Consider the following 15,000-nt stretch of genomic DNA (forward strand, 5'->3'; position numbering starts at 1 on the left):
GGCTACAGAGGAGAGTGCTGATAGGCTCTCCCTGAGCTCTGTGTGCTCAGAGGAGAGTGCTGATAGGCTGTCTCTGAGCTCCGTGTGCTCAGAGGAGAGTGCTGATAGGCTGTCTCTGAGCACTGCATGCGCGCCACGTGGTTAACACACCGACTGCACCCATGGCTGGCCGCTCCAGATGTTTGACACTTTGAATGGCTGTAAATCTGTCCATAAACACCATCATTGCATGGTCTGAAGAGGCCGCATGTTAGTTACAGTAGATAAGCAGAGAGTCATCATGTCCAACTTCAGCCCAGGGTGAAACACAGCTGGGAGACGAGCCGACAGAGAGGCGCTGTGAAATATCTGTCACACCTCAACACCACATCAATCACTTTTCTCGCTAAAACACATTCGAATGGAGACATAACGTCCTTTCTTTCCTGCTCTTCTCACAATTTTCTGGCTAGATGGTTGTTATGAAATTGGGCCAACTTCTTTCATGTCTCCCAGCATCTGAAGGCACTTTTCCAAGTATAACTTACTATACACAAACCCACTCTCACATGCTATTTGTTCTTCTACTGTATGTTACCCAATGATGCCCATAACTGCCAGCTGTCCTCCCAGAAACAATAGATGAAAGAGATGCTTCTGTCCAGACCAGAAGAAAAAAAAACTGCTGGAAATCTTTATTACATCTAGGCAGAAAACTCTTAGGCTACATATAGTTTTTAAATGTTTGCACTGGAAGGGTATTTGAATATACTGTCCAACAGTTGACATGGCACTTTGGAGGAGAAGCCAAATCCACCACGTCTGCCAAGTATTTTGAAACATACTCCGAAAGTATTTTCAGCCCTGTGCTGTAATAGGCGGGGATCAAACACAGGGGCTGCAGTGAGGGAATTCAACCAACAACCACAGAAGTAGGAAGACGTCATGACATTCTCAGCTTAATATGTCGGCTTTGTTACATAATAGACGTAGCCACCATTAGAGGCTGTTAGGATAGACTTTTTCAGACCAGTTGCCAGATTTAAATGTCGGCATTATACGGAATCCACAGAAATGTAAAGTAAGAATATTTCTAAAACGCGTAGCATTTCACGTTTATAGATTATTAACGTTAATAATTATATAATTAACTAATGAAATAATGAAATAATTAACCTTATTTACGTCACAACAGTCTGACGTTTACAGTAAGTATAGGTCAAAGTCAGGAGAAGACGCACTCGTCATGAGAGTGCTGATTCGAATCCCGACCATAACCCCGACCATGTTGCTTTTGTTGACTAAACCCAACCAAGTTGTTTTGCTTGCCTGAACGTAACCCGGTGATGTGACCCGTGGCTCCCGTGGCACGTTACCAGGCTGAACCGGGCCGGTAGTCGTGACAGTCGCTAGCCGAGGCTCTCGCAACTTGCTAACCAGGAAGTAGTGTTGGCTCCTCCGAGGCGGGGGCAACGGAGGCGGTTACGTGACTGAGCTGGCGCAACCAGGAAGAGCCTGGTATCTGTGTTGGGAGGACCAGAATGTCCATATTTTACATTTCCGTAAGCAACTTTCTTTGTTGCTCACGTACGCAACAGTGAACTCCTGCTCAGAAGGTACAAGCGGCAACATATGTTGTTGAGACAATTTGTATTACAATAAAAATGTGTCAGCACTAATGGAGGATGGACTCCGAGGTCAAACAGAAAAAACAGGAGACGGAAGGTCTTGAGCAGGTCAAGTGATGCTTGTGGATAAATTACGTTGTCACATTCATTTTAGGAAGCTCCTTGGCCTCTTTTGAGGACGGCTGTAGACATGTCCATCCAGAGCTTCATAGGCCTACAGTGAATCTGAATGGAGGCGGAAAGAGAGATTGTATCTGTCTGAGATGCATTGACAGGCTAGCGTCAGTCACTTGGTCAGACTATAGAGTCTATAAGGGTATGGACATGGAGACAATCTGGGTCACATATTCACACAATGACACGCACACGCACGCACGCACGCACACACACACACACACACACACACACACACACACACGCGCGCGTACACGCACACACACACACACACACACACACACACACACACACACACACACACGCAAACAAGTCAATTATGGGAAGTGGATGTGTAAACAAGTCAAAAATCAAGGCACCACGCGTTGCTGGTTTGACTTGAATAGAGCGATGACGTATTGTTGTAGGGAAACGGGAGTTTGCATCGCCGTGGGTTCCCTCGTCTCCAAGTCAATGTTTTTGATATGACTCAAGCCAGTCAGATGTAATAGTAATTGTCCCATGTCTTAGAAACATGAGAGAGACTGTCAGCTGTCACTTAAGAAGAACAAAATACGAGAAGAAATGGAAACAGGATTTCTGCAGGAATTGAGTAGTAACAGTGAGGAACATTAAGACAATATGAAGATTCGTTAAAAAAATGAACCATCTTCACAATATGGACAGCATGAAGGAGATAATATTGATGCTAAATCCATGACTAGCACATGGTTGATTTACTGTCACTTGTTTGGTATGGCTGACTTTACACCCCTGTCATCAGGCTCTTTTCATGTGGTGGTCTCTGGGTACTGTGTGCACCACATGGAAGCTAATGCACACTGACAGACCAAAGCGTTTTGATGGAGAACATTACAAAGACTTTGAGGTGCAACCAGGAATTCCCCACATCTAACTGTAAAGTGATGGCGTGGCTGCTATGAAATCATGGAGCCTGCATGCAAAGTTCATTCACGCTCCTTCCAAGCCGTCCTCACAAGCAAAAAACGTCAACATTCTAAAGCTTGTTGAAACGACCGATGTTTCTGGATGCGACCTCTTGGCGGTCGTGTGAGTAAGTGAATGCGTGCAGTGCGTACGCCAGAGTCGGGAGCTGTAACCAGGAAGTAGCGGTGACCTCTGTGGCGGTCTTTAACGTAACGCCAGTCTGATAGTGACATAGCTCGCTGACTAGTAAGGGCGGAGGGGCGGGATTGGTGAACTGGTCATTTCCTTGTCTTTCAACTTCCTCGTCACGAGAGAAGCGGCTCACCTCCCGATGTGTTCCGTTTTTAACCGTATGCATAACCCTAACCTTAACCTTCTTCTTATTGCCTAACCTTAAGCAAGGTTTAAACATAACTGACGTGACGTTTTCAAATTCAAACCGACGTGACGTCTTTCAAATTAACCATGCCCCCACGCGAGGCCTATCACTGTTCCGCTCATATATATGTCATTTTGCGACTCATTGGAAATCGACTTACTGGATTCTGACATTTCGAGGACGTGTTGGTATGGAAGAGCAATAGCATAAGAAAATGGATTTCAGTCACATCTAGTCTTGAGAGCTAGGTGTGTGTGTGTGTGTGTGTGTGTGTGTGTGTGTGTGTGTGTGTGTGTGTGTGTGTGTGTGTGTGTGTGTCATTTTTAGAGTGACAAGTTATGAGCCTGCTAATGTGAAGTACCGTATTGTACCTGTACAGAATGATCTAGATTGAACTATGGACCACCAAAGAGGAACCTAAACATTTACTTTTTACCTATAGGCTGAACTTATACTCGTCCCTGTGTGACTGGCCATTTAGTCAGGCCTCGCTCACAGAGTTGGCATGTAGTCTCTCCTCTCTCTCCCCAGAGGGGTTTCATATAGTCCTCTTCACTGATTACAAGTCAGCACACCTGTGTGCTGCTCCACTCTGGAGCTCTCCACGGTGCTGAACCTGTGTTGAGGCATTTTGGCCATTAGTCAGCCCTAATGACCTAATTCAGATTCAGATTCAGCGCGATCACATGTAAAATGGCATAGCTGTGGTTAAACACAATTCTGCTCACACACAGACACACACACACACACTCACACACACACACACACACACACACACACACACACACACACACAGACACACACACACTCACACACACACACACACACACACACACACACACACACACACACACACACACACACACACACACACACACACTCACACACACACACAGACAGACATACACTTTGCATTCTTATTATAGGATGGTAAATGATTACAAGCAAATAAATCACGACAACAGAGCAAAATCAAGACACATTCACGCACGCACGCACGCACGCACACGCACACACACACACACACACACACACACACACACACCAGTAAAGTGCACGTGTATGCGTGGCTACATGTGAGACTTTGCACATGTGCAGCTGGCGGCTGCTGTGCCGGCAGCGATCTAGACCCCCTAATTAAGCATCATTAGATCCTCCCTCTCCTCTGCTGCCTGCTGTCTGTACCTGGCATTCCTCAATGTGTCCAGCAGGCCTCCAGGGGCCACTGTCTGTACCTGGCATTCCTCAATGTGTCCAGCAGGCCTCCAGGGGCCGCTGTCTGTACCTGGCATTCCTCAATGTGTCCAGCAGGCCTCCAGGGGCCACTGTCTGTACCTGGCATTCCTCAATGTGTCCAGCAGGCCTCTAGGGGCCACTGTCTGTACCTGGCATTCCTCAATGTGTCCAGCAGGCCTCCAGGGGCCACTGTCTGTACCTGGCATTCCTCAATGTGTCCAGCAGGCCTCCAGGGGTCGCTGTCTGTACCTGGCATTCCTCAATGTGTCCAGCAGGCCTCCAGGGGCCGCTGTCTGTACCTGGCATTCCTCAATGTGTCCAGCAGGCCTCCAGGGGCCACTGTCTGTACCTGGCATTCCTCAATGTGTCCAGCAGGCCTCCAGGGGCCGCTGTCTGTACCTGGCATTCCTCAATGTGTCCAGCAGGCCTCTAGGGGCCACTGTCTGTACCTGGCATTCCTCAATGTGTCCAGCAGGCCTCTAGGGGCCGCTGTCTGTACCTGGCACTCCTCAATGTGTCCAGCAGGTCTCCAGGGGTCGCTGTCTGTACCTGGCATTCCTCAATGTGTCCAGCAGGTCTCCAGGGGCCGCTGTCTGTACCTGGCATTCCTCAATGTGTCCAGCAGGCCTCCAGGGGTCGCTGTCTGTACCTGGCACTCCTCAATGTGTCCAGCAGGTCTCCAGGGGTCGCTGTCTGTACCTGGCATTCCTCAATGTGTCCAGCAGGTCTCCAGGGGCCGCTGTCTGTACCTGGCATTCCTCAATGTGTCCAGCAGGCCTCTAGGGGCCAATTGCAATAGTAGGAAGCGTATAGTGGATTGTGTCGCAATTTATCTGAAAACTCACAATTGACTATTAAGTGGGCATGAGTTCTGGGTGGAGGTGCACGATATTGTATTTCTTTGCCCATATCTGATATTATCCAACTCTTTTGGTCAATGGCCGATGCTCAAATTCCAAATACCCCTCCCCCCCACAATTTCAGAGAACATCAAGTCTCCTGTAGTGGAATTAACCCAATATTATGCCCACTGGCAGATTTCAGCCATAAATATTGTATTTATTGCATTTGCTTTTGAAAATGTACACATTCACTGTTCGCTGCACCCTCGTGCTGTGGACATGCCGTGGAGCATTTAGTCAAGCTTTTCAAGCATCGGGCATTTGTCCATACTGTATTTAAAGTGTCATTGTATCGGCCTGTCATCTCGGCATAAATCTCAGTTTTGAGCCGATGCCGATATTTCATTTTAAAACCTTCATCTGCCGATACCGATGATGTGCGTCCCCGGTTCTGGGCTGCGTAAGATTTCAAAACATGATACGGGACGAACTGGATGCCCCAATTTCTATGAATATTGTACCGTTTGACATTTCGATGTCAAAAATGAGGAAAGAAGAGCTCTCACTTCTATAATCCAGTACTGTTGGTAAGAAGTCATGTTGTAGCAACCAGCCTGCTGTTGTTCTAGATGCACATGCAGGCCAGCAGTAATGCCTGTTTGACTGAACAGCTGTCATTGTTCCGTGCTTCCTCAGCTAAAAGACACGAGAAACACGTAGCTTCTCCAGATGGAGCTGCAGTTGCTGAGGCGTTGACTTACACTCCCAGTCAGAGGGATGTTTGGATTAGAGCACTGTCTTCACCTTAAAACAACAACACAAACCTCACAGACGGACTTAACATATGGCGTTTGTTTGACCGGCGTTTTTTATCCTTACAGTAGAAAGTGAATGCCGTGCTCTATACCCATCTTTAATTGCCTCTCCTATAATAAGACCCGCTTTTACAGTCATATATTGTACTCGAGCACAGGACACATCTCATATCATATGAGCTGCTTTCCATGTTGGCGCTAGTATCATCATTCATCGTTACCGCATCACATATCCCCGCTAAAGACATCATCAATGTGTTTACCTATTCTGTCTGCGCATAATCTGTCCACATCTGTTTTGTTGATCAGAACCGAAGTGTTTATTTCATATTTCCTGCTCAGACCACAAATCGCCACGACAGCGGGCACCGCCGCAAACAAAGGCACACATCCTATAATTAACATCGGACATAATTAGCCGAGTGGGCACGGCTGCATGGCTCCTTTTGGCGCGGAGGAGGGGAGGAAACGGTCGTGATGGCTCCTCAGGGGCATCAGCAGCTCTGCGGTGGAGATGTTAGTGTAATACAGGATACTTTGACTCTGGCCAACAATGGGGGAGAGTCGGTCTCATACAGTAACGGGCAGGGTGAGAATGGCTGTTCGTGCATGGATGGCTGCTTCCGCTAGCTACAACCCGCTTCCCACAGCGGCTCATTCTTTTCTCCAGAAGCTGAATGGAATGTTATATGCAGGGACGTTTACTGCGCTATAGACCTATACCCTGGAAAACCTGATATGTGTTTGAAAAAGTGAAGTCACATATAGTGCAGTGATTCTCAATCTTTTTCATATCAAGGACCCCAAATTTACTACATATCAGAACCACAGACCCGCATTAGATGAGATTTTGTCTCTTGGACCCAAATCTGAGAATATTTTTTTATTGTTAGATATGAATTTTCAAAACAGTCATTCTTCTGCTGTACATTCTAGCTGCGTTAACTTCTTGTAAATTAAATAATGGTGAAGTTGAACTTCATCAATTTGCTGGGGACCCCCTGGAACCTCCTCAAGGGCCCCTGGTGGTCCCCAGACCTCACATTGAGTGTAGATGTGGTGTAAAAACGACATGCATTTTAGTCTCAAACTCAAATGTCATATTTGAAACAGAGTTTGTTTGAAAAAACATATAACTCTATATGTACCACATTACCCCCCCCCCCCAGGGAATATCAATCAAACAAACTGGTAAGACAATGTCAATTATGTCAATTAGACTTGAGTCAGAACGTTTATGTGAAGCCCCCCTCCCGGAATCTCTTTTGGTCTGCTTTAGCACATGTAATGTTAAATTATAGGCTAAACTAAATACATACTTCGCTGGTTGGTATGAAAGTTTCCTCATTACTGTAAACTCTCGATGCGTCTACATAGTTTCCCCCATATTTCCAAAACTGCTGAAATATGTTTATATCGACTTTAATAACGGACCGGGTTTTGCTCCTCTGAGATCATTTCCATGGCTTCCGTTAGTTCCCCCGTCAGGCAGAGCCAACCGACGTTTGAACCGTCGCGAGGAAGTGTCTCGACCCATGTCTGATCCCTGTCCGTTTTCTTTTATCCATCCATTATTCCCTCTCTTCTTTCAGATGCACCTCCCTGCTCTCTCCTCCTCTCTGTATCCCTCCTTCCCCCACTTCCTGACTCCTTCCTGGCTCCTTTGACCCCTAAATGTTAGCAGATGAGAGGACACAAGGCCAATAGTCATTCACCCCGCTCTTAGTGGCCATTGTGTGTCTGCTGCGTCCACCTCCTCCACCTCCTCCACCCCACTGCCCTCTTGGCCATTAATGACTAAGGGGTTAAACCCATAGCCACAGCACAGAGACTCCTGCTCTACAGCCCTGGCTTGGTTGTCCGTGTGTTGGCGCTGTAATGTGTTATGTCAAAAGCATACCTTTTTTTAAATGCAGGATATACACAGGATGGGGAATTTCAAAATGGCTGTCATTATGTCCATGAGCGCAGCCGACAAAAGCTCTGAAGCGTTGCATTTTATCTCCTTGTCCCATAGTCATCCCATTGTTTATGCTGATATTTGTTCCAGGGGCGGCTGTTGACTCATTTCCTTTCTTGTGTACGTGCTCCAGGGGGACCCTCTGCCTGCAGCCCTGGTGGAGCTGGTGAGAAGCAGTCCCATCTCCTCCATAGAAGACCTCCAGCTGCTGCTGCTTTCTGACTCCGTAGGTAAAGACCCAGCGCGTTCTCCTACTACTGCTGCTGATCCTCTGACCCCAGACCTGCGCCTCGTTCATCACATGTAGTCGTCAATAATACATTTGTCAATATGTCCATTTGTTCAGAGTGGGGAAATGCAGGAACAATATATATATTTTGGCCACTAATTTTATAGTTAGACTATATATATATATATATATATATATATATATATATATATATATATATATATATACATATATATATGACTTAAAAATATTAAATTGCATTTATACATAATGCTTCATGTACAAAGTGTTTACAGCAATATAAATGATAGATGAAGCCCAATCAGACCCGATATCAGAATTTAAAATATCCAGAAATGACACAAAATGATATACTTAAGTGAATATGAAAAGAATGTATAAGGGTCATTTAAGCTTGGGCAGGAAAGTAACATAAATACTAAAAGAAAAGTGGCTAGTTTTCAAGCCTAATTGTGACGAGTAAACATCACGGTAATAAAAACCAACACAAACACATGGAGAAACAAGGAGCAGGGAGAATGCATGCTCTCTCCCTCTCTCACACACACACACACACACACACACACACACACACACACACACACACACACACACACACACACACACACACACACACACACACACACACACACACACACACACACACACACACACACAAACACACACACACACACACACACACACACACACACACACACACAGACACAAAACATATAGACATACAAAGTTAGAATTATAAACAGTGCAACAAAGACTAAGGTCTCTCCCCCCTCACTCTCTCTCTCTCTCCCTTTCTCTCTCCCCCACACTGGGTGTGTATGTGTGAGCAGCACACATACACACTCACACGTACACGCCCACATGCACCGGCCAACTCCTTTCATCTCCTCACATGCAGAGGGCGCTAAAGAAAAACAAAACACAAAAATCAACAGGCATGTTTAGATAATGGCAAACTAACAGAAGCTGTGCTTGTTGATTGTTTTGTCTCAGATGAGGAGGAGGAAGCTTCACCAGCCAATGGAGGTCACAGACTACCGAGGAGCCTGGGTCAGTGACTTTGTCCTGCTTCATCCCTCTAGCCTTCCCCTTTTCTCTGGCTTTGTCATGCATGTGGTCAGGTCAGCTATCAGTGGCATTTCTCCATGAACCTTTCTGCCAGTGAAAACAAAGTAGAGCCTATCTGTGACAGGAGGATTTATTATTATATATATATTTTTTACCCTTCCATCAAATTCCAAATGTGATTTTGGGATTGCATATGACCCATCTGTAAATGATGTGCAGATGTTTAAACTCTCATCTGGAAGTCTGTTTGTGCTCACGTTGTGAAATGATTGTACATCTTGAAAGACAGAAGCTCAGTGCCAAGACCCTGATGTGGGAATAACGTCTTCTAGATCAAAAAATCTTGTGATGCAAGTGAGCAATCTCGTGGCATCCTTCTATTTGACCATGAAAGCATCGGTTGCCGTGACAACATAAAGTCATACTTAACATTCCAGTAGGTGATGAGAAGGTTGCGGTGCTCGCATGGAGGATTCCTGATTTTCTCCACCAACACAGAAGTGCTCCGTCCTCATTAGCGGAGGACTTGGAGCGTGCTCAGTCCGCCTCCCTGGAAGTTGATTAATGTGACAATATGGTTTTAGTGACACGGTCAAATCTCCCCCCATTAACCTGCCGTGATAACGCAGATGTTTGAGTCACAATACATCCATCTATATTAGTCTGAGTCTGGCGTGAGAAGAGATCCTAATCAATCCACATGTGAACTCAGATCCAGGGGCGGACTGGGATCATAATTCAGGCCGGGCATTAGATACCAAGCAGGCCAGGCCGATACGGGCCGACGCGTGTGCCGGTGTCCGAAGGGCGGCGGCGAAAAATTTGGGCCGTTTGAAGCCCAATTTGGGCCATTTGAAGCCAGATTTGGGCCGTTTGAAGCCCAATTTGGGTCATTTGAAGCCAGATTTGGGCCATTTGAAGCCCAATTTGGGCCGTTTGAAGCCAGATTTGGGCCGTTTGAAGGCCAATTTGGGCCGTTTGAAGCCCAATTTGGGCCGAGTCCAATTTTACAATGAGATGCACCCACTTTAACCCTGAATAAAGTAATAAAACCACTAGTAAACCAGTAGGCGGCGCCTGGCCTGCTGTTCAGTGAGTGGCCTGACTGCGGGCACCAATTTTTTTTTTTTTTTTTTTTTTTCAGGCCAGGCCAGGCCACCGGGCATTTGCCCGACGTGCCCGATTATGCTGTCCGCGCCTGCTCAGATCCTTTCCATGTAGGCTCATTTCAGAGAAATAGAAGAGAGATAAGTGGAATGAAATCATTAACCATCACTCTGCAACATCGAGGGAACAGGCTGTAAGGGAACAGGCTGTAAGGGAACAGGCTGTAAGGGAACAGGCTGTAGTGGGTGGGTGACTTCCACCATGCCTACCACTGTATGTCTTGGTAAATTGGGCTTATAGCAGAAGCATGTATCGTGCAATCAAGATATGAATCATTGTGGATGAATGCGTAAGCCAAATGGAATAAAGTCATCAGCATGTGCGTTTTGATTGTTGCCTTTTAGTTATTGGCCCAACCAATACAAATACATATGCATGTAGCGAATGTGTTTCCTAAACCCAGAGCTCATCTGTGCCTTTGCCTAAGCATTCTTTATCAAATAGTTAAGTAAGTTTTAGATTACATTATGTATTGAAGACTATGTGTATCTACAGTAGGTGTCATGTATTTAGTATACTGTTATGTGTCTGGAATGCCTAAACAACAGTCTGTGATATCTCATCCTTCAGATGCCCAGCCAGCGCAGCAGGCTCTGTGTAAAGTTCGTACAGAGGTGGTCGAGGTCACCAGGGCGATGTTGGACCGGAGCAACGCTAACTTCCTGTTATGGCCGCCCTGCGTCGAGGTGCAGCGCTGCTCCGGCTGCTGCAACACCAAGAGTCTGCAGTGTGTCCCTGTCCTCACACACACCAGATACCTGCAGGTAACCACGCACACAGACGCACACCTTCACAATCACCAACCAAATCGACCGACAAATACAATGGAACATCTTCTTAGTGTCATTATGCTGAATTCCTGCCTTCCTGTCATGTTCTCCAGGTCATGAAGATCCAGTATATCAACAAAAGACCCACCTATGCTAAAGCTGTGGTGTCGGTGGTGGATCACGTGGAATGCCGTTGTCAGCCCGCCCCACGCCCCCCCATGCCCAAGAAAAAGTCATCTCGCAGACAGCACAGCCACAATAAGGAGCAGCATCGAAACCAGACCCTGAGCCAGGGACAGGTATGCTTACAGGTGTGCTTACAATACAATTAGTGCATGCTTTTTTTATATGAATCATTATTTGCTGCCTGTGATACTTCTTGGCAGTATCAATGTCTCCTTGGGTATAATTGAAGAACCATTCAATGTTCATGTAGAAGCATAGCACCTGATTGAATTTAGGATTCACTTCGGCTGAAACTGAATGGACTGAAGTTAAATTAATTGGACTTTATTGTCAAAGGGCAAGGCGCGCTCCAAGGAGGAGCTCCATCATTGGGATGAGCTGAAGCAGAACCAGAGGGTCCAGCTGGAGGACCTCCTGGAGCAGCACTGGAGCCCCAGAGGAGACACCTTCACCCAGCCTGGAGAAGGGTACAGTCTGGCTGGGGAAGACACATCGCGGTCTCGGGAGGCTATTGTCTATGCTCCACACTGGGCACATAACTCCACCACGCTCCCTGGCACTAAGGATGGCACTGAGAATAAGGAGAATCTGGGGAGGAAGCATGAGAGAATCTCAGATGGCGACAGGAAAATGGATATCGCTGGAGCTGGTTTGGATGTTGAGGAAAAGAACAAAGGGGTAGAAGGTGGGGATGGCTTGCTGCTCAACAGTACTGAAGGGAAGGTTACGATGGAGGGGAAACAGCAGGAGAGTCCGCGCTACATTGAGGAAAATGAGGACAGCGACCCAGGGACACGGGGACAAGATACACAAACAGACAGCCCCTCATGGCAAGAAGACAAATCCAAAGTTTCAAAGAGCCAGACAAATGATTTCTATCAGCCTGCCACTCACAATCCACAAGCCAAGTCCAGTGCTACCGTGGAAAGCAGTCAGAGAACCAGGAGTAGGTTCCGACCTACAAAAGAGCCCAATCCAGAGCCTCGGAAACAGGAGAGTCAGAGGCACAATGACACTCCAGAGGAGGAGAGGAGGTTGCAGATGGAGGAGGAGAAACTAGAGGAGGAGAGGAGGGAGCTTCTGCTCCTCCACAAGAGGCTGGACCAGGAGAAGGAAATACTGAGACAACAACAGATGAAACGAGAGGAGGAGGAGAGGGAGAGTCAACACCACCATACACATAATAAACATCATCATCTGCAAACAACAACACAAAAAACAGGTAATATATTTGATTTAACACGTTTGGGGCGATCAAAAGACAGCTAAGTTCAATTGTGTTGTCATTGAATTGACTTGAGTTGACCTTCTGCACCGGAAACGATGGTTCAATAAAATGAATGACCTGTTATTGGCTCTGTTTTTTTATAGTATTTTTTTTTTATACCTAGACTAGAGTATTAGCAACAGAGTGCAAAGGCCATTGATTTTGTTCAGTTGTGACTTTCTAGTTTGACATGAATCCTCTTCTTGCAGAAACGGCATCTCCCACCACCACACAACCGCCATCGACTCCAGCAGGGCCCAGACCTCCAGCGCGTCCAAACCCGCCAAAGAGGAGGATGAGGAAGAATCGCAAACGGATCAGCAAGGCAGCTATGAGAGCAATGCTGATGTAGGACTACAATCAACCAAGTGAGTTCACAGAATATGCAGTGACTAAAGTAAAAGTGAATAAGTGACGTGATAAGTGAATGCAATAGGGCTGTTTGTATGACATGCGTGTCTTGCTTTATTTCCCCCCTCCCCAGGGACACATAGTGGACTCTTGGTGTATTTTGTGGATAATCCAGAGGTGCAGCAGAGTGACTCCCCTCATACAAGTATTTATTCACCCTCTCAGTAACCTGCTCGTCCTGTGAGATCTCCTCAGTAACACTACTAATGACTGTCTGTGAACATGTAATTACCCTCGGATGGAGGAAGACGAGGGTAAAAAGAAAAGAGGATGGGATATAAAAGTGGACCTTTTCCAGAGGACTCTTTTGCTCCTGGAATGACATTAATGCTGGTATGAATGAACATCTGGCACCCTGAGACTGACACACAGCACGTCCCCAGTACGGAGGATCATGTGCAGTGGAGAGTGCAACTGTGGAACTGTGGCAGTGTTTTTGTGCAGTGGAGAGACTCTACTTGGAACCTTGCTTTGATGAGAGCAAACAGAAACTGCACTTACAGTATGTCCGGCCAGAACCAAGTCCACGTCTGGTTTCAGTATGTCCGGCCAGAACCAAGTCCACGTCTGGTTCCAGTATGTCCGGACAGAACCAAGTCTGGTTTGAAAGCTGAGATTTCAAAATCATCACAGACTCAGACTCCCTCCCGGCTGCCGAGTGCCGTTGCTCGAGATATGGGAATAACTCCTCCATGTCGTTGGAGGATCTGTCATATTGTCACAGGATGAACTTGGAGACAATCAGCAAAAAGACGGATCAAAAGACCCTAATGTTGGCCAAAATGAGCAGTATTTCCACGCATGACGTAACTCAATGCTGCGCCTTTTGAGCACAGACTGAAGGGGTCAGCGTTGACTCTGTTGGGGAAGATAAAGCTGCATTCAACTGACCGCATCAAGGCCTGATATCATTTATTAGCTCATTAAAACTGCGTTGGTCTCTCTCTCGTTAACCTTATTTAATTCTATTTAACTAATTGCAAACACTGGAATTCCACTGATGTGTTGTGAGGACAAATGCACACATTGTTGCATTAGTGAGGTTTCTCTTGTTAAAACCACATAGGCGTGAAGAAAACATGTAAGGTGCTATCTGAATACTGAGGGATTGCTTCATACTTTGTGCTCTGCTTCTTATGTATTCGTCTCTACCGTCCACTGTGGAGCCATGTTAACATACTGCATATACAGTAAGACGTGGTTGAGGGATGTAGTCTTTGAATCTAGTTCAAACAGAAAGGCAGCCAAGCAAGAACAGCTTTGAAAAGAGATCCACATCTTCTGTTTTCTACCAGTATTGAACAGAGAGAGGTGGTGGAAATGTGTAACGTATACACCAGAAAGTGTGTCTGTGTGTGTGTGTGTGTGTGTGTGTGTGTGTGTGTGTGTGTGTGCGTGTGTGTGTGTGTGTGTGTGTGTGTGTGTGTGTGTGTGTGCGAGTGTGCGTGTATGTGTGTGTTTGTGTGTGTGCATTGGTGTGTGTGTGTGTGTGTATCTGTCATGCATCGCAAGTATTTTATCACCCACTGTGTCATTTAAACTACAGTCCAGAGAATAACAGAGGTCCCATCATAGCCAACCAGTCCTTGTCTCCTTGTTTCCTTGTCTCCTTGTCCATTATCTTTATCTTTATGGGACCAGAATGTTTTTCATCCTTTTTTTGTTGTTGCTTTATTTAACACACAGACAGACTCAGCAAGGCCACTAGAAGGAGGTTCCATTCTAATCCTACAACAGAGCCAGTAGCCCCTGACTCACTCTCTCTCTCTGTCTCTCTCTGTCTGTCTCTCTCTGTCTCTCTCTCTCTCTCTCTCTCTCTCTCTCTCTCTCTCTCTCTCTCTCTCTCTCTCTCCCTTTCCCCCCACAAGAAACAACCTTGTCCTTTTCAGTATTTGGAAAGAAAGGAGAAAAACACTGACCTACAGTACGGTTTAGAATCCT

General features: G+C 46.3%; 1 protein-coding gene across 1 annotated transcript in view; it reads left to right on the top strand.

Annotated features, from left to right (window-relative positions):
• pdgfbb (platelet-derived growth factor beta polypeptide b) overlaps positions 1-15,000 on the top strand; it is a gene marked incomplete at its 5' end in the record, with an annotated part of 16,531 nt that overhangs the window by 1,463 nt on the left and 68 nt on the right. Inside the window, 7 exons of the mRNA XM_083650070.1 lie at positions 8,074-8,170; positions 9,184-9,240; positions 10,996-11,189; positions 11,309-11,494; positions 11,718-12,603; positions 12,858-13,016; positions 13,133-15,000. The exon at positions 13,133-15,000 is cut by the window's right edge and continues 68 nt beyond it. Of these exons, the coding sequence (XP_083506196.1) occupies positions 8,074-8,170; positions 9,184-9,240; positions 10,996-11,189; positions 11,309-11,494; positions 11,718-12,603; positions 12,858-13,000 (1,563 nt within the window). The 3' untranslated portion in view covers positions 13,001-13,016; positions 13,133-15,000. The remainder of the gene's footprint in view (positions 1-8,073; positions 8,171-9,183; positions 9,241-10,995; positions 11,190-11,308; positions 11,495-11,717; positions 12,604-12,857; positions 13,017-13,132) is intronic.

The sequence above is a fragment of the Poromitra crassiceps genome, assembly GCF_964638095.1.
Source record: "Poromitra crassiceps genome assembly, chromosome: 13".
NCBI lineage: Eukaryota > Metazoa > Chordata > Actinopteri > Beryciformes > Melamphaidae > Poromitra > Poromitra crassiceps.